The following is a 21,639-nucleotide window of genomic DNA, read 5'->3' as shown; positions in this document are numbered from 1 at the left end:
TGGCCCCATTGAGCTATTTCTCTTTCCAGCCAGTGCTCTACGACTGGTGTAACAAAGGCTGTGGTATGTACTATCTTGTCTGTGGGATGGTGCATATAAAAGATCCCTTGCTGCTAATCGAAAAGAATAGCCCATGAAGTGGTGACAGCGGGTTTCCTCTCTCTATATCTGTGTGGACCTTAACTATATGTCTGATGCCATATAACCATGTTTAATGCACCGTTAAATAAAACATTTCCTTCCTTCGTTGTCTAGAAGTTACTTTTTCCAAAAGATCTATACACAAAATATATAATACGTCGTACACATAGCTGCATTTCTTATATTTAGATAAGTCCTCTGTGTTAAATAAGAGAGTGATGTTTGTTCTGTACAGATTCAGGCCATGCGTTCCTCCACCGGGAGCAGTGAACAGCTCATCTCACAGCTTCAGGACAAGGTTGATGATCTCTCCATGTGGAAAGACAAGGTGGGAGAATATAAAATACAAAACAAACCAGCAATAGTTGGTGGAGTGTGATAAGCAATAAAGTACTAAGTTGTGAGAGTTCTTAATATAGGCTAAGCCTGTTGACCAATCTCAATATGTTTTTTGTCAAATATATATTGTTTAAACCAATAAAGTACTAACAATCACGTTAAACGGACATAATTTATATCTCACTTAATCATTAGTTTGCTATAAAGTGAAATGGGCTGATCAGAGAAGGCTGTTTTGAATCATATCTATCACAGACACATGGTTTCACTTTTCTCTTTGTATTTATAAAATAGATTTCACAAAGAAGACTAGTTTAGATGTAAATTACCTGACTATATAAGTATGGTATAGAATTTTTAGCTTTTCAAGGGTCTTTTCAGTTTTTATTTTTAATGGGTATCGCATCCCTGTTAAATAATAATGTTGCTTACTCAAGATAAACAAGAACAGGTGAAACATTAGAGAAATCAATACTTCAATTTATCTTATAACTTTTCAATTTTTCCAATGTCTCAGTATGAGAACTTGAGAAACCAGGCAACGTCCATGAAGGAGCGGTACGAGGAGAAGATCGGTGACCTTGAGGAAGAACGCGACGCCATCATGGACAAGGGTAGACAACTCCAGATGCAGAACCAGCAACTGCAGCAGTCTCTCAAACAAGCCCAGACTCAGGTGCACGTGCAGACGTCTGGAGATCAAGGTGCTGGCTCACAGGATGTTGCTTCAGAAGTAAGGATATAAATCCTCAGTATTTTGTCTTTTATTTGTCTCCTACTGGTCCAACCAGAGAGGACTCTAAATTTCATCTTCATCCTTCTATCTGTTTGTCTGTCTGCCTATGTCTGTCTGTTTTTTAGATTTTTACCTGCACTTCGTCAAGATATTGAGCCGAAATTTTGTGTATAGCCTGATGAAATTTGACTTATGGGGTTATTTGCTTATTTTTGACAGAGTTATGGCCCTTGAACTTAGGAGATATGAAAAATTGTTGGGCTCGATATGGGACATGTATTACTTTAGCAGTACTCTCAGAATGCATGTTGATTTTAAAAGCCATTTCCATGTAACATAACATATTTTTTATTGCCAAAGAGACAGAATATACAAAAGGTACCTAAGAACTTCATTTATTATATAGTTAATTGTTGCTGAATTTTAATATATCATATTGTTAATGTTATGCATTGGTAATTAATCTGGGGCAAGACGTAGCCCAGTGGTAAAGTGCTTGCTTGATGCGAAGTCGGTTTGGGATCGATCCCTGTCAGTGGGCCCATTGGGCTATTTCTAGCTCCAGCCAGTGAATCACAACTCGTACATCAAAGGTCATGGTATGTGCTATCCTGTCTATGGGATGGTGCATGTAAAAGATTCCTTGCTGCTAATCGAAAAGAGTAGCCCATGAAGTGGCGACAGTGGGTTTTCTCCCTCAATATCTGTGTGGTCCTGAACCATATGTCCGACACCATATAACCATAAATAAAATGTGTTGAGTGCTTCATTAAATAAACAATTTCTTTCTTTTTTTGTAATTAATCTGTAGCGTGTATTTATGGTATTAACCCTTTTACCACTTTACAGGGTATTTATAGTTCTTTGACTCAAACTTGTTTTATACTTTTACTAATAAGATAAATAACAAGATATTGCATAGATTTGATAACAGCAACTTCTTGCTGCTAGACAATGAAATAAATAAGATAGTAGTGCCCATGAAGTTGCAAAAATATTTAAAGAAAATTACTGGATTACACGATGAAGAATTGTATTCATCAGATAGTGGTAGAGATTTTGATTTTCTTTTGGGGAGGACTCGGTATATTTTATGACAAACATGATTTTTTGTGAAGTGGTTTTTAGTAATTTTCTAATATTAATTACACCAGAAGGGGTCTGGCTGAAACAAATATTCCCCATAAAAGGCTTAAGTTGTGTTTATTAGCCTCTATTTAATTTGTTTTCTTCTTTTTAAAAAAATGTTTTTGCAGGTGAAGAAAATAATGAACAATGTTTACCGTGGTCTGCGTGAAGAGTTTGATTCTGATGAGTCCTACACAGGCTCCGAGATTTTGGCAATTATTTTAAATGCCATCAAGGTAGCTTGAAGTATTTACATCACTATTTTATTTTTTTACATAGTACGGCCAATGAAAAATGCAGTAATTGTAAAATATAGGCAGAAAATATCTTGTTATAATATAAATTATGTAACATAAAATGCCTTTCAGGAAAATGTTTTTTACATTTAGACATCCTCTCAATATTGTTTGTGTATTTTCAAAACTGTTTTTCATGTTATGTTAAAAAATTAATGGATTATTATACGTGTGTAATCTTTTGGTTAATGAATATGTTCTTTGATTAACAAACACAAAAACAAGCACACGCACACAAACACACACACCACATACACACACCACGTGCACACACACACACACACACGCATACACATACAGATACATATACACACACAAACACACACACCACACATACCCACACACCACACATACCCACACACCACACATACCCACACACCACACATACCCACATACACACACCACATGCACACACATGCACACAGACACACACATAAAGATACATACCCACACAAACACACACACACCATACATACACACATCACATGCACACACACACACACACACATGCACACAGACACACATACAGATACATACACACACACACACCACACATAACCACATGCACACACGCACACAGACACACATACAGATACATACACACACACACAGATACACACACACACACACACACACAAGCATGCCCATACACGCACACACACACAGACACACACATACGCACACACACACAAACACACACCACACATACACACACCACATGAACATACACACACACACAAGCATACACAAACACACACACACACACACACACAGACACACATGCACATAGATCTACAATATATTTAATCAAAATTTATATTTATATACTGATTAAACATCAAAACTAATAAAAAAATTGATTTCAGAGGTCATGATAAAAAAATATATATATATATGTTTTGTACACCAGTTTAAAAAGTGACTAGTGATGTCAGTGTTTGATTTTGTTTGTAATGGACTGAAACTTTCGTTATGTGACAAAAATTGTAAATTGTTTTTGAGAGCAATGATTAGATTTCCTGTGTGATGTATTTTTAGACAACAACGTTATCTCTAGTTAAAACTGAAGCTGGTGGGACAGCACAAGAAGAGGAGGAAGAAGAAGAAGAAGAGGAGGAAGACGAATCAGAAGATGAAGAACAGATTGAACATGTTGAACAAGCAACAAAGGACGGACACAAGTTAGAAGAAACAAAGACAGAAGAAGAAGGTACATTACTGATGTTCATTTAAAGAAGACCTGGCCTGGTGCTTGTAGGAGCTACTCAGGGCCTACTAAAATCCAAACCTATACGTAGCTCCCGACAATTCATTTTAGAACGACCATCAAAATTGCGCCGAACTTCCTTCATAAAAATGCACACTCATTTCCCTTCAGGCTTAATCCTATGGGACATTCCAAATTACATAACACCATACCATCCTCCGCCTGTCACCGGCTAGGGTCAGGCTGCTGGTGCTCCCCACCTGCCAGTGCAGGCGGTCACTCCTCCCACCTCCACCCTTTCCTGTCTCCTCCGGTCGAGGCCGGCACCTGTGCCCAGGACAGGCGTGCACTACAACAGCTTGTTCTGAATGTGCATGTTAAACAATTTGGTCTTGGTCTTGGTGATTATAAAACTTTTAGAGTCTAGACTCGAGACTCTAATAGAGTCTGAGACATTAATGTCATAACAACACCATAAACATTGTCTGCATGTGACGTCATTAGAGATTGAGTCTGAACTCTAAAGGTTTTATAAGCACGGGCCCATATACTGATGAAAAGAAATAAGAGAACACATGGTATTTGAGACCAAATGTAATTCAGTACTTGCGTAGTGACGCCTATATAAAATATAGAAACATATAATGTATCATTGAATATAAGTAATGTGGGCTTGACTGACAGTAACACTGTTAAAGTTCCTGATACTGTGGATGAGGGTTTTGGTTACAGTCAATAGTCAATATAAAAATGTATGTTCCTGTATATCTTTCCATGAGTATATCTTCCATTTTGTATTGATTTTTCACTTTAAGGACTAAAGAAATATTTGCATTACAGTTAATAATACAAGTCAGTAAAACGATTTTATAAATTTTCATTCTTTTAACTGTATTTATCTCCATGACTATAAAGTGAAATTGGGGCAATGTAGAAATTTTATAACAAACAGAAATTAACTTTATTATTTAATCAGTATTAACCTACTGGGAAAAATATAGTGTAACTGTAATTATTTAACATGCTCTTCAGGGAGGAGGATTATTGAATGCATTACAAAATGAATCTTTTTGTCCCTACATTATATATAAATAGTCAAAATCTGACTTGTGCACACCCCCACCCTACAGATTGTGCCCCCATTTTATATATTGTTTCTACAGGCCTGGGCCTTGTTCCATGAAGCAATGTTAGCGCCAAGATCACCTTAAGTGCATAAGGTAGCTATGCCCTTAAGGTGATCTTAGCGCTAAAATCGCTTCATGGAAGGGGGGCCTGAAGTTTTTTGGAAGGAAGTGTTTTATTTGACGATGCACTCAACATATTTTATTTACAGTTATATGGTGTCAGACATATGGTTAAGGACCACACAGATATTGAGAGAGGAAACCCGCTGCCGCCACTTCATGGGCTACTCTTTTTCGATTAGCAGCAAGGGATCTTTTATATGCACCATCCCACAGACAGGGTAGTACATACCACAGCCTTTGATATGCCAGTTATGGTGCACAGGCTGGAACAAGAAATAACCCAATGGGCCCACTGACGGGGATTGATCCCAGACCAACCGCACATTGAGCAAGCACTTTACCACTGGACTACGTTCTGCCCCTGGGTTTTTTAATAACTTGTCTTATGTCTTGTTTTCAGAAGTACCTGAAGGTATTGTGAAGACTGACTCTCATGTGATAGAAACTGCTTCAGTAGATTCTGAAGTGTCTGAGACGATGTCGACAACTGACAGCCATCTTATGGAGAGTTCTTCCATGACTAACACTGGTAAGAATACAACCATTCTGGCATTGTCTGATCACATTTACCTTTACAGGAAGCAGTCTGCAGTTTCTTTAGGAAAAATGGGAACAGTGTATTGTCTTTCAGTTGCATGAACATGTTATAGGTTTTATTGCCCATATATTTTGTATTATATGAATATCTGTATTGATTATAAAAAGTGGGATCCTATGTTTGACCTTTTTGACTTGGTTATGTGGATATTCACTAGCTTTTTAAGCCCAATAACTGCTAATATTCGGATCATGGTTTGACGTCTGTGTATGGAATGTCTGGTGCGTGTCTAATCATTGTTGTAAATGCTTGTCTAGCTAACAGTTGTGACGTGTTTACCTTTATTGTTACATGCTTTGTTCTTTGTGGGGGTTTTGTAATTATTTTGCTTTTAAAACTATGCCAATATCTGTGTCTTTGGCAGTTGGTATGTCAGTTGAACAAATAATAACAGCTTCATCAATGTTTACAAGTGGTGACCATGGCAACAGGCTCTATAGCAACACACTGGACAAAATGTCAGAGCCAGTGATTAGACAGTCTTCTTCCTATGTAACTGGAGACCATGGAAACAGTTGCTATAGTAATGAACTAAACATGCTTGAACAACTACCTGGTCCTGTCACTGGTAACCATCGAAACCAAAACTACAGCAAAACACTCACTGATTTGGACAGGACCATTGAACCAGTTATAGAAAGTGCATCAACTTTTGTAACTGGTGACCATGGAAACAGGTACCACAGCATCGAGTTAGATGCATCAGGTCAAATCCCTGCCATTAAGGAAGTTGTAGAAAGTTCAGTGTCTCCAATGACTTGTGGCCATGGAAACAGGGCATACAGAGATGATATGTTTGTCAAGTTGGACAAATCTGCAGTTGTTGAAGAGATATTTGAAAGTTCAAATATAGACATGTTGGGTGACACTGGCAATCCAAGCCATATTGCAAACCTAGACCAACTGAAATCACAGACTGAAGTGCCGGCACATGATAGAGGTTAGAAATAACTGCATTAAGAGAACATTTATAGGAATGTTAAATTAAGGTTTTTGGACTGCTACAGACTTTCATCTCTATATATTTAGCACAATTTTGCCAGAGCAATAAAATAAATCACATATTAAATTAATTAACATTTTAACTTGGTAATACTGATATTTTAGCTTATTAGTAGATGCGTCAATATTTTGTAGCCTTAAACAAAGAATGCCACTTAGTGATGTCAACCCGGTCACAGCAGGTCAAAGACCATGGTCAGTAATTTTCAGTACAAGTTTTTTCACTGCAGCTGTAAATACAAGCTCAAACTGAAACTACTGCAGTATATTACCCATAAACTGTGCTTTCATAAAACTTCACTTTGATTGCTGGCACTGGAGAAATCTGTTGTGGAATTCATTTTTGTTAATGGCTGCATTTTATTCTCTATGTAAACAACTGCAGGTCAAGTAATCATATTCTGGCAGTCACATCACTTCCAGCTATGGGGAAACAATCTCTTTCTAAAAGATGGCCATTTTTATAAAGTAGAATAATTGAGATTTTTTTTTATTGATTCTGGTAATGCTCTCTTTCGATTTGAAATACATATATTAATATGTTAATTTTAGATAGGCATCTTTTCAACAAAGAAAGCTTATTTTTCATAATAATAATCCTTTAATGTTTGAAAAATCAACTGATTGCTTGATATTTTCAAAAAGTTATGGTCTTGTTTATTTTGTTGAAATTAATATTCTTGTATATTAGTTGTAAGCATGAAATAATGAATTCCAAATATTTTATACAAACCCTATTCCTTTATGTGTAAATTTACATGTATCGGTATAAAGCAATTGAAAACATTTATTCTTTATTTATTTTAAAATCAAGTTCCATGTATAATATGTTTCTGTGCAATATCTAAGAACTTAATTTATTATACATTTAATTGCTACTTAATTTTAATTCATCATATTTTTATGTATTGGTAATTAATCTGTAAACATTTATTTATAATGCAAATATGGGTATGCTAACTATTTTCATATTTGTTTTAACTAGTGGTTGAGGAAGTAGTTTTTAAGACTAAAATGGAGATAACTGGTGCAGAGGGAAATCCCTATCACAGTAGGAATCTCGACATAGGTGATGCTGGTGAGACGAGTAGCTTAACTCCTGCTCTGTGTAGGACCTTATACTGTAACTCAAATATCCAGCAGTTAGATTTTAATTTTGGATATTATACTCACATATCCAGCAATTAAATTATACTCACATATTATTCAGTAGTTAGATTTTAGTTCTGGATATTATACTCACATTTCAAGCACTTAGATTATACTCACATATCCAGCACTTAGATTTTAGTGATGGATATTATACTCACATATTCAGTAGTTAGATTTTAGTTCTGGATATTATACTCACATATCCAGCACTTAGATTTTAGTTCTGGATATTATACTCACATTCAATAGTTAGATTTTAGTTCTGGATATTATACTCACATATCCGGCAGTTAGATTTTAGTTCTGGATATTATACTCACATATTCAGCAGTTAAATTTTAGTTCTGGATATTATACTCACATATTCAGTAGTTACATTTTAGTGCTGGATATTATACTCGCATATTCAGTAGTTACATTTTAGTGCAGAACATTATACTCAAATTTTCAGCAGTTAGAATTTAGAGCTTGACATTATATGCACATAATCCAGCTGTTAGGTTTTTGTGCTGGATATTATGCTCACATATCCAGCAATTGGATTATAGTGATGGATATTATGCTCACATATCCAGCGATTGGATTATACTGATGGATATTATGCTCACATATCCAGCGATTGGATTATAGTGATGGATATTATGCTCACATATCCAGCGATTGGATTATAGTGATGGATATTATGCTCACATATCCAGCGATTGGATTATAGTGATGGATATTATACTCACATATCCAGCGATTGGATTATAGTGATGGATATTATACTCACATATCCAGCGATTGGATTATAGTGATGGATATTATGCTCACATATCCAGCGATTGGATTATAGTGATGGATATTATACTCACATATCCAGCGATTAGATTTTAGTGATGGATATTATACTCACATATCCAGCAGTTGGATAAAAAGTTTGACATTATACTTAAATTATTCGACATCGTCTTAAATACCGACATGGTCATTGTTTTGTAAGCATCATATCGTCCAATAGTATTGTCATTTTGTGTGTTTGCCAAATCGTGATGACATCGTTGACTGTATATATCTAGCTGGTGCTGGAGAAATAATTAACATTATCATAAATAACAAATGATGTTCTCACCAACGGGTGTAATAAACTGTATTATTAACTTGTTGATTGTGTATCTCTAGCTGGTGCTGGAGAAATAATGAACAGGGTATGTTAACAGTTTAAAGGGACATTCCCGAGTTTGCTGTATTTTTAAGATGTTATCGACCAACAGAGACTTTTTAACAATTGTCATTACATATCAAATATATTTTTCTACATAAAATATTATTGGCTGTATATTAAATGTGTTTCTGATCGTTCTAATATTTGTACTACCTGTAGGTTACATTTCATTTTATATCCTAAAATATAACTTTTTTCGTACGTACGAAATTATTTGAAGACATATTCCAGTTTGGACTTCTTACAAATATTAAGACGACCAGAAACACATTGAATATACAGATACTGATATTCTAAACAAGAAAATATGTTTAATATGTAAGTCGAATCATAAAAATATTTTTTTAGTCGGAAACATCTCACAATGCAGTAAACTCAGGAATGTCCCTTTAAGAAGGAGTCAGTTGGAAGTGTGCGGCTACCAGTATTAAGCAGGTCCCATTTTCTTCACAGTTACTGTAGCTATTTCATGTATTTTAGTCCTGCTGAGTTTCAACTTAACATTGTGTATACATGTGTATGTACAAGAGGTCAAAATAGGCTCAACGTGAGAACTAACGTTACCACCAGTGTCAAACAGTGCACGAACATTTTGTAAATATTTAAATTATTATCTCCGTGTGGAGTCTAAATATATATATATATATATATATATATATATATATATATATATATATATATATATTTTATATATATATATATATTTTTTTTTTTTTTTTTTTTTTTATCTAGATACATGACATATTGTATATCTAGATTAACAATAAATGTTATATGTACATTTATTGTTATCACTAATGATAATCTTTTAACACATTTATATTAACAAAATATATGGCTGTTGGCTTTTAGTTTTAGTTTTACAATTCAAATATACATGTATGTATGTATGTATGCATGCCATGTTATATATTGTCATTTTATATTTGCATAAAATGCATTTCCACTTAAGATAATATTTACAATGTTACCACATTTCTCTCAAGCAATGTGCAGACAATTTTGCTTACACTGTTACATTGTTTAACAGTCTGAGTTTCACTATTATAATATGTAATGTGCCATATAATATCGGTGTATTGCATTTGTAACACTTAGACTCATTATTATTATGCAATACTTTAGTTATTTCAGTCTTCAATATTTAAAAAAAAAAAATGCAAATAGTGTTTTTACAGAAATAGTCCAACCTATGCATATTTTGCTTACTTAGGTTTGTGTTGGTAAATCTTATTTGTATTAAATTACCTTGCACATTTGTTTGCTTAAAAATGTATGGATGTAAATTTTGTTCAGTAATACAATTAAATTAAATGATGAAATTTGTTGCTGCCACAGCCACTTGTCACAAAAGACTACTTTCTAGTAACTATTATTCTCTAAAACCATCAAATATAGTTGAAACTGATCTGTAGTAAGCAGCCACCTGTCTTAAAAATACTGTATGCTTTTCAAGGGTGGACCCAGAAAATATTTTAGGGAGGGACCAAGGGTAAATGGGTACATGGACCAATTTCCTAAAAAGGGTACTTCAGTGGAAATTGTAAACAAACTGTTAAAAAAGGGACACTTTAATTTTTCTTTTGAGGGAACAGGTCCCCTTGTCCCTTCCTTGGATCTGCCGTTACTCTTTGTATATTTTTTTGAGTGACTGCTTAATTCAGCTTTGATTATAATGAAATTGGTGCATGTCTTTGTCTTTACAAAATGTAGGGAGAGGCCGTAATATAGCCTCATGCCTGCTGGCTGATCCAAAAATCGCATATTTAATGGTTAATAAATTTTGTTTAAACCAAATAGATGCATATGCAGAACATGACACTTTATGTATAAATACATGTTTGTGAAATGTCTGTTTGAATAAATACATGTTTGTAGAATGTCTGTCTGGATAAATACATGGTTGTAGAATGTCTGAATAAATACTTGGTTGTAGAATGTCTGTTTGGATAAATACATGATTGTAGAATGTCTGAATAATATATAGTTGTAGAATGTCTGTTTGGATAAATATATGGTTGTAGAATGTCTTTTTGAATAAATACTTGGTTGTAGAATGTCTGTTTGGATAAATACATGATTGTAGAATGTCTGTTTGAATAATACATGGTTGTAGAATGTCTGTTTGGATAAATACATGATTGTAGAATGTCTGTTTGAATAATACATGGTTGTAGAATGTCTGTTTGAATAATACATGATTGTAGAATGTCTGTTTGAATAATACATGATTGTAGAATGTCTGTTTGAATAATACATGATTGTAGAATGTCTGTTTGAATAATACATGATTGTAGAATGTCTGTTTGAATAATACATGATTGTAGAATGTCTGTTTGAATAATACATGATTGTAGAATGTCTGTTTGAATAAATACATGGTTGTCGAATGTCTAAATAAATACTTGGTTGTAGAATGTCTGTTTGGATAAATACATGGTTGTAGAATGTCTGTTTGAATAAATACATGGTTGTCGAATGTCTAAATAAATACATGGTTGTAGAATGTCTGTTTGAATAAATACATGGTTGTCGAATGTCTAAATAAATACATGGTTGTAGAATGTCTGTTTGAATAATACATGGTTGTAGAATGTCTGTTTGAATAAATACGTGGTTGTAGAATGTCTGTTTGAATAAATACATGGTTGTAGAATGTCTGTCTGAATAAATACATGGTTGTAGAATGTCTGGATAAATACATGGTTGTAGAATGTTTGTATAAATACATGATTGTAGAATGTCTGATTGTAGAATGTCTGTTTGAATAAATACATGGTTGTAGAATGTCTGTTTGAATAAATACATGGTTGTAGAATGTCTGTCTGAATAAATACATGGTTGTAGAATGTCTGTCTGAATAAATACATGGTTGTAGAATGTCTGGATAAATACATGGTTGTAGAATGTTTGTATAAATACATGGTTGTAGAATGTCTGTTTGAATAAATACGTGGTTGTAGAATGTCTGTTTGAATAAATACATGGTTGTAGAATGTCTGTCTGAATAAATACATGGTTGTAGAATGTCTGGATAAATACATGGTTGTAGAATGTTTGTATAAATACATGATTGTAGAATGTCTGATTGTAGAATGTCTGTTTGAATAAATACATGGTTGTAGAATGTCTGTTTGAATAAATACATGGTTGTAGAATGTCTGTCTGAATAAATACATGGTTGTAGAATGTCTGTCTGAATAAATACATGGTTGTAGAATGTCTGGATAAATACATGGTTGTAGAATGTTTGTATAAATACATGGTTGTAGAATGTTTGTATAAATACATGGTTGTAGAATGTCTGTTTGAATAAATACATGGTTGTAGAATGTCTGTCTGAATAAATACATGGTTGTCGAATGTCTAAATAAATACATGGTTGTAGAATGTCTGTATAAATACATGGTTGTAGAATGTCTGTTTGAATAAATACATGGTTGTAGAATGTCTGTCTGAATAAATACATGGTTGTAGAATGTCTGTCTGAATAAATACATGGTTGTAGAATGTCTGGATAAATACATGGTTGTAGAATGTTTGTATAAATACATGGTTGTAGAATGTCTGTTTGAATAATACATGATTGTAGAATGTCTGTTTGAATAATACATGGTTGTAGAATGTCTGTATAAATACATGGTTGTAGAATGTCTGTTTGAATAATACATGGTTGTCGAATGTCTGTTTGAATAATACATGGTTGTAGAATGTTTGTATAAATACATGGTTGTAGAATGTCAGTTTGAATAATACATGGTTGTAGAATGTTTGTATAAATACATGGTTGTAGAATGTCTGTTTGAATAATACATGGTTGTCGAATGTCTAAATAAATACATGGTTGTAGAATGTCTGTTTGAATAAATACATGGTTGTAGAATGTCTGTTTGAATAAATACATGGTTGTAGAATGTCTGTTTGAATAATACATGGTTGTAGAATGTTTGTATAAATACATGGTTGTAGAATGTCTGTTTGAATAATACATGGTTGTAGAATGTTTGTATAAATACATGGTTGTAGAATGTCTGTTTGAATAATACATGGTTGTCGAATGTCTAAATAAATACATGGTTGTAGAATGTCTGTTTGAATAAATACATGGTTGTAGAATGTCTGTTTGAATAAATACATGGTTGTAGAATGTCTGTTTGAATAAATACATGGTTGTAGAATGTCTGTTATGTTTGTTGAAACACAGAAAAAGACTAGTTTACAATGAAAACATGGCTAGCCATATTGCATTCTTCTTTATTTGTTTTGTAGATTTTGAAACTGCCACTAAATCCACTGAAAGTGAGGCTACAAAATCAGAGATAAAGACCAGTTTACAAGGTGCTGATTTTTGTGTTTTCTTTTACACAAAATTTGTTTACATTTTTATTGTTTGAAATTGATGGAGTATTAATGATTACACTTAGTTTTAAAAACATACTCTGTGTAAATGCTAGTCATAAAGATCTGTATGTAACATTTAATGTAGGTTTAAAAAATGATCTATACATTAAAGACAACATTTAACAATTCTAATAATATTAACAAAAGTTGAACAGCAGATGATTAAAAAAGAACTGTTTTACTTCCATCTCCATTTCAACTCTCAACCAATAAACTGTAATATATTATAATAATATAATGACTGTAATAAATTGCAGTCATTAAGGACCTGATTGAAACCTTCCTTAGAAAGATTATTTCTGATAAGGTAGTTCCCTCATAGGTGCATATTTAAATTTAAAAAAACAACAACCCAACATTCTGTTCATAATATTTAACCATGAACTATGTTTTCTGGTTTTTAGAGGGTAAGACACAAGAACAGGTGAGCAATGAAATGGGAAGTTCAAGTGATGAAGAAACTGTCTACAAAGACACGAGTGAACATGTTGAAATTGGTGATCATGATGAAACAGAACTAGACTCAAACGTTGTACCAGACAGCCATGTTGAAAAAATGAGTGTCCAAGAAGAGCAGAATGAAGACTTTGTTAAGGACAGTTCTAGTGAACCGGATACAAAAGATGTAGTCATATCTGAAACAGTTGATAACAAATCTGATTCAACAGATGTCATCAAGCCTAATACAGTAGATAAATCAGATTTGGTAGATAACACATCTTATTCAGTAGATAGCAAATCTGATTTGGTGGATAACAAATCTGATTCAGTTGAAAACACATCTGATTCATTAAACGAGAAATCTGATAAAGGAGATAGCAAGTTTGACATGCAGGATGTGGTCAAATCTGATGCTGTGAATAAAGACGATAGTTTGGCATCCATCCAATTAGATGAGACTTTACCTATTGACCCACTGGGAGGATTGACCAATGGAATTGTTGCTAACAGCACCTTGGCGACAAGCAAGGACAGATCAAGCTCCAGTGCTAGTAGTGGCAAAAACCGGTCAAGATCAAGCTCTGACAAGTCTGAAGGTCTTCCAACACTGGCCAGCCGAGAACCACCTCCGCTGTTTGGTGATGACGATGATGATGATGACGATAGGTAAGATTAGCAAACTTTATCGTTAGTCTGTCCCACAGGGATCGCATTTTTTTCATACTATGTAATTTACTACGAGTTATTTATTTCTGAGCTGATTGATTTGTAAATTGCACACACAAATATTTTGTTATTTCCAAAACACTTTTACTTTTCTTCTTATGTCAAACCAAACTGAAATTATTTAGAAAAAACATTTTAATAGAATGATGGGATGGACTATAGGTATTTTGCTTGGTTCGCTTGGAAAGAAAGAAATGATGTTTTAATAGCTGCATTTGTTTTGGTTGTCTTTTCTATGTACATGTATGTGTGTGTGTTTGGACTTTGTGTGTGCTTGTGGAGCAGGATATAGCTCAGTGGTAAAACGCTCGCCTTATGGCGGTTGGTCTAGGCTTGATCCTCGTTGGTGGCCCTTTAAGCTATTTCTTGTTCCAGCCAGTGCGCCACAACTGGTATATCAAAGGCCACGGTATGTTCCATCCTGTCTGCATATAAAAGATCCCTTGTTACTATAGGAAAAATGTAGCAGGTTTCCTCTCTATGACTATATGTCAGAATTACCAAATGTTTGACATCCAATAGCCAATCAGTGTACTCTAGTGGTGTCATTAAACAAAAGAAACTTTTAAAACTTTTTGTGCTTGTTGCATGCATGAGTAGAGAATTCAGATATCCCCAAACCTGACATTGTCAGTGATCTATGGGAAATAAAATTCATAGCTAGGAGAAAAAAGCCTTTTTAATCCCTTACTATATTCATATCGCTTAAAAAATAGTTAAGATTAGTTTTCTGTGTTAAAGTGACAGACCCTAGTTTTTAAACACTAAGGCATATTTTTCACTATTAGACCCATTTATGATCACTGAAATCAAACATTAGTTATATTTTATTCTTTAGATTATCTATTTCCGAAGAACCGAAGTGTTTCTGGTCATCCTGGTGTTTATAGTACCAAAAATAGCATTTTTCTTATTTTTAAAAATAACATGCATCTGAGAAGTAGCGGTTTATTGATTTGAGTTCTAGTCTATTTTTTAAGGATATTCCTGTTTTAACGTCACAGACTCCTCTTTCACTCTATTGTAACTTTATCCAAATGAGTTACAGGTTTGTAAATTAACTAAACTTAGTGTCAATTTTTTTTACATGTTAAAACTAGGGTCTGCACCTTTAAGAAAAAAGACTGATATTTTTCAGTAGTGGGTCAGTATTGCTTAATTCAGTCTTGGTTGTTTGGGGATTTGTTGGTGATCCATGCAGATTATTTAGATCTTGCTAATACACTGTTAATTCATTTGGATATAAATGTTGATAGTTAAGTTCTTGTTGTCTCATAGTTTGTAATGTTCTTGTTGTCTCATAGTTTTGTCTTAGACCATTGAAACTTGGTTTATATTTGCATCTGTGAATGTTCATCTTAATGCAAATAAAACATTTAATATCTTTTAGTCGAATAATATTTTTTTTTTTTTTAATATACTGTATATAATTTTTAACATATATTGAGATGAAAATTTTTAGTCGCAACTATGAGTGACACCAAATATGTTGATGGCAGGCGAAACTACTGATTAATATTATGGTATGATCTAATCAGATACAACTGAGTGATATTATGATATGATGTTTTCAGAAACGACTGAGTTTTATTATGGTATCATCTGATCAGAAACAACTGAGTGATATGATATAATCTAATCAGAGACAACTGAGTGATATTGTGGGATCATCTAATCTATTGTATATATATATGTTTGTAAACACCTCCATGTAACAGCGTTTGGTGTTCTGAATGAATAAAGTTCTGTTCTGTTCTAATCAGAGACATCTGAGTGATATTATGGTATCATATACAATGTAATCAGACAACTGTGTGATACAGTATCATCTAATCAGAAACAACAGTGATATTATAGTATCATCTAATCACAGACAACTAAATGATATTATGGTATCATGTTCAGTAATCAGAGACAACCAAGTGATATCATGGTATCATCTAATGGGAGACAACTAAGTGATATGATATTATCTAATGAGAGACGACTGATTAACATTATGGTATCAATTAATCATAGACAACTAAATGATATTATGGTATCATCTAATCAGAGAGAATTAAATGATATTATGGTATCATCTTATCACTTAATTTTCCAGCTTATTGTTTGGGCCTGACAACACAGTGACTGATACACAACAGGATTTGAACTCGGAGCAAGATGGTGACAAAAGTAAAAAGGTTGACATAAAGGACAACAAGAAATCAAAACTTCCAAGCAAAGCAGATTTGACTGATGATGTAAGTTTAACAAAACCTTTTTAGTATTTAATTTTATTAACTTAAATCACTGATGAAGACATTTAACTTCTTTAGGTTCTTTGGGAGAAATTAAGATGACAAATTACTTTTACTCCATGGAATGGAGTTGGTGTTCTAGTGTTGTGTATTGTATGACATAAGAAAGGTTCTGAGATAACTTTTATCTTCTCTCAGTCTCTGTGAGATAGAACACATTAAAGAACATTGCTGTTATTTGACAAAAGTAGTTTATTTATAATATTAGCTGATGATTAAAAATGTGCTGACATTTGTTCAGTGTTGTATGCTGAATAATAATAAGACATTTAGTTACCATATATGGTATGGTGACACTAATCATCAGGCCTGGAAATAATGTTATGGATGATGCCTTTCAAAATTACATTTGTCAATCAATTTGAGCCTGTTATAAATGAAAATGTACCTGTCACCAAATGTTCAAATAATGTTACTGTTCTTTATTAACAATCTACTCGTTGAACTACTTTACACGATGCAGTGATACCCATCTAAACAGTATACCCATGCACCACATTGAGCCCAATGTAAAAAAAAAAAAAAAAAAAAAATGCTTACAGAGGTTTGGATTGAGGTAAAAGTCTGTGATGTATTCTGTTCACTATTGAATATAGAAAAAGTAATAAAACTGGAAATTAACAACTGCAATCAAATGTGGATAAAATTATACAATTTATAAATACTTGGATTGGAGGTGGGGAGTTTTGTTCAAAATCAAACAAGTTGACATTTCGTCGGATTTTCTGTCTTGCTGCAATTTCATTTAAACATGAAATGCAGTTCATATCTTTCCACGAAGCCAAATTAAAAAATAAATTTGCTTAAAAATATTAATAATATTAAGTTTGTGACTGTCAAAGCTTGACAAATGACAAATTTGTACTGGACAAGGTCCATGACTGGCTACTTATTTCTAGACTTGATCTTTTGTGCCACATTTTAGTGATTCTATCTTTACTTGATTAGAAATCTGTTTTCATGTAAAAAGGGAATCATGTGGAATGATTTTTAGTAGCTGTATAGGTCTGATGATGTTTGCTCTAACACTGTGCAAGAACATTTTACACATATATTATCGAATCACTTTTCAGCCAATAACCTGACTAATGCGTTGCATTATTTTATTTTGTAGGATATGAAACCAACCCCACCACCGCCGTTGTTTGGAGATGACGATGATGATGATGATCTTGATTGGTTGAGTTAGCCAGTTGTAGAAATATGTAGCTCAGATTTAAAAACATTTGACCCTTAAGGGCTTTCATCAGTGGACGATGTTATGGCTCTTACTGGATTTGTGATTTTTTTTCCAGAAATAGTAATTTCATACATTTTTCATAATTCTTCTTCCATTGCCTCTGTACCAAGTGCATTTTATGTAATTAGGGATTCTTAGCATTAAAAATACTTAATATGCAGATTTTGATTTTGCTTTAAATAGGGAACATGAAATTTGGAAACAAGGTATTCTGGCACTAATCTGGTATTGAAAAAGTAGTAGCAGTCACTTTCCCTTCCTAGGAGAAAGAACAACAATGTTAACAGCTAGATTAGCACCTGAACATAACATATCAGCTGCATAGTAAATTTCACATCCAGTAACAATTACAGCAAATCTAGTTCTAAAGAAAAGTCTGATTATTTCACCAGCAGAAATACTGAAGCCCGATTTTTTTGGTTTACTTTTTAAAAAAATGGGCTAACCCACTGAACCCAATAATAAAGTATTTTTAGTAATAATTTTTTTTTACATTAGCATCATCAGTAAGATAACAATTAAGAAAGATTCAGCATGCCACATGAAATTGAAGTACTTCCAGGGATTCTACCTTGCCCATGGACAAACGAAGATGGATACTGTGATTAATTTAAGGCATGTTATCTCTTAATGGTATGGTAAATTAAATGTAGTTTGTCCATACTAACTTTTTCCACTTACTAGTCTAAGAATAATTTCTTTCTTTGTTTTTTGGAGTCAAATGGTATTGGGTTTTTTTTTTTTTTTTTTTTTTTTCTCTTTTGTTTTCATTTTACATTTGATTCATTATTCATGAAATCCATACACTCATTGTTAAACACTGTACTTTCAGTAGATGAAGCAATATTTATTATTCGTCTGACACTGCTGTTTTGTTGTTATGTTATGTAGGAATTATGGATTTTTTATTTTTTTATTCCCAGTCAAAGATATGGGACATTTTGTTCTACTTTATATATTCATGATGTACAGACTTCTAAAGAGTTGTTTCATAAAAGTTATGGCTAACTGTCATCTTACCTTTTTGTTCGTGGAAACAAAGGCATTAGTCAGTTTGCAAAGTCTATGTATATTTGTATAAACTGTGTAGTAGTATTTATGTCAAGACTTGAGTGGAGTGTGAAGTATGGTATAAGATACTGCTGTTGTAAACCACCTGCCATGTGCAGTGTGTTACTTCAACAAATGTGTACAAAACATAGGCACATGTTAAATATAGATTTTTATGAGATTGTGGAGAGACACATTTGATATTCTTTTTAAAAGAATGTAAGCAGTTATTGATTAAACTGAAGGTAAAACATTGCCCAGTAATTTTTTTTTTTATTTCTGTTATGATTTAGAACTATTTTTTAAACATTTTTGTCACACGGTACCCAACAAGATAGTATCTGAGTTACTGCCTCTTTGCTTTGACACCTGGGGGGGGATAGTTACTCAACTATGGCTCCTAGGTGCTCGCTAATGTTACTCATCCTATAGGAACCAGTCGGCCTCTAAAGCTTTATATTATTTCAACCCCTGGGACTTGGTCCCTGTTTTTAAGAACCACTGATTTAGAATAATGTAACAAAAAGATTATTATAACAATGGTAGATATTTATCAAAAGTAAGAAATAAGAGAATGTATATTATACTCTGTTTATACAGGTAGTGCTAATCCACCAAGTGTTTCAATATTTTAGTTTACTTGTTACATTTTTGTTATCTCAGTTGTTATATTTCTTTGCTTATATATTAATGATTGTAGTATGAACGATAAAATATGTCAGACTTATTGATGCTTCCAAAGTTTTGAACAGCTTGTACAATAGATTTTTATTTTATGCTTTAATTTATAAATTTTTTAGATGAATGTTCAGTATGTTAACTGCACAAATTAAAAGTTGTGAGTGTTCAACTAAATGATCTACTAGCAGGCACCATTCTTTTTTCAGTGTTATATGTTCATGTTGTGTCTGTGTATCGCAGTTTGCTATTTTTGTAAGCTTGCATAAACCATTACACCAATGATGTACTTAAATAATCTATGCATAGATATGGTTGGTGATTACACAATGTCAATGTTATGCTGATATTTTGTATGCTTCAAAATATGTCAGAACGTTTGACAGTAAGACCTGATATTCTAAGAGTTGTACACTCAGCAAATTCCTTAATTTAAATTAGTATATAAAACAATGGTTTGTTAATGAAAAACATTCTACTTTAGAATTGTTGATTAACAGTATATTCATCTGTGCATATACATGTGTATAATGTGTGTGTGTGTGTGTATGTGTGTGTGTGTATGTATATATATATATATATATATATATATATATATACATATTTGTTATTTAAGAAATTTCAAATAGCAAAATTGAATGTCTCTTAAAATATTTATGGGTTTTATTTTATTTTCAGTATATGGAAAGTATGATTATTTTCATTGTGATTAACATGCATATTTCAATAATGATTTTTAAAAAACATACTATTAAACATCAAAGAAAGGAAGTGTGTTAACTAGTTGAATCAAATCAGCCATTTGAAAGTGTTTGTGTAATATTATTTCAGTAAAGTAGCACTTTAGCACATCAAATCACCAATTTTAGACAATCGTTGATTTTGGTGACATTTGTTAAATACTTTTTTTTTTTAAAGTAATTATTACTTTACTGTGTGACTGTAATAGTATGATAATAATAATATAATTAATTTTTGTTTTCATGTTTAAAATTATTACTATTATGACTAAGTGTCTCAAAAGCTGGAAGTAGCCCAAACATCGTTGAACATGTAAGTTACTTCATTCATTGTACAAAATGAAGTTTCCACATGAAGAATTAGTTTGAACCATGATGGAACTTTGGATTAGACATTTCACCCATCTTATCAACTATGCTATTTGCTGCCTCATACCACGATTGCAACACTTTGTTAATGTATGGATATGACATCAAAGGAATCAGCTCTCTATATTACAAATTATTTATTAATATTCCATTCCAGCTCGAATGATGAATCAGTAATAAAATATTATTGCATAATCACTGTTTTTGTTTTCTGACATACTAGTATTTGCTTTACCCATCTCTCGAAGTTTTCCATTTTTGGCAAACGGTTTCCCGCATTAATATACTGGTGACAGGAAAGTGTTACTACAATTTAAAAACTCAATCACACACTAGCTTTCACTAAACTTCCATGACATAAAAAGAAAGAAAAACCTTTTTAAAAAAACAAAACATTGGTCAAACAGAAGTAAAACATTGGAGTCATCTGGCATGAACCAAACTATTTTGGTCATTAACACCTTTGCAATCACCAAATACACCAGAACATACGCTTGCATTCCTCTGCAATTTACCGGCCTGGGTGGCGTCGTGGTTAGGCCATCGGTCTACATGCTGGTAGGTACTGGGTTCGGATCCCAGTTGAGGTATGGGATTTTTAATCCAGATACCGACTCCAAACCCTGAGTGTGTGCTCCGCA

The 21,639-nt window shown here is 33.0% G+C and overlaps 1 protein-coding gene across 3 annotated transcripts in view; it reads left to right on the top strand.

Moving 5' to 3' along the window:
- Positions 1-21,193, top strand: part of LOC121383024 (FK506-binding protein 15-like) — a 48,809-nt gene extending 27,616 nt beyond the window's left edge. The window contains exons 24-34 of one of the 3 annotated variants that reach the window (XM_041512759.1): positions 377-469; positions 998-1,213; positions 2,473-2,580; positions 3,679-3,850; positions 5,498-5,626; positions 6,060-6,635; positions 7,683-7,775; positions 13,323-13,391; positions 13,859-14,561; positions 16,723-16,864; positions 18,036-21,193. In XM_041512759.1, coding sequence (XP_041368693.1) covers positions 377-469; positions 998-1,213; positions 2,473-2,580; positions 3,679-3,850; positions 5,498-5,626; positions 6,060-6,635; positions 7,683-7,775; positions 13,323-13,391; positions 13,859-14,561; positions 16,723-16,864; positions 18,036-18,110 — 2,376 coding nt within the window. In that variant the 3' untranslated portion in view covers positions 18,111-21,193. The remainder of the gene's footprint in view (positions 1-376; positions 470-997; positions 1,214-2,472; positions 2,581-3,678; positions 3,851-5,497; positions 5,627-6,059; positions 6,636-7,682; positions 7,776-13,322; positions 13,392-13,858; positions 14,562-16,722; positions 16,865-18,035) is intronic. The other 2 variants (XM_041512760.1, XM_041512761.1) reach the window with 2 other exon arrangements.
- Positions 21,194-21,639: the final 446 nt, after the last annotated feature.

Source organism: Gigantopelta aegis, chromosome 10 (genome assembly GCF_016097555.1).
Source record: "Gigantopelta aegis isolate Gae_Host chromosome 10, Gae_host_genome, whole genome shotgun sequence".
NCBI lineage: Eukaryota > Metazoa > Mollusca > Gastropoda > Neomphalida > Peltospiridae > Gigantopelta > Gigantopelta aegis.
The sequence above is the reverse complement of the archived record's forward strand: the minus strand, read 5'-3'. Positions and strand labels throughout refer to the sequence as shown.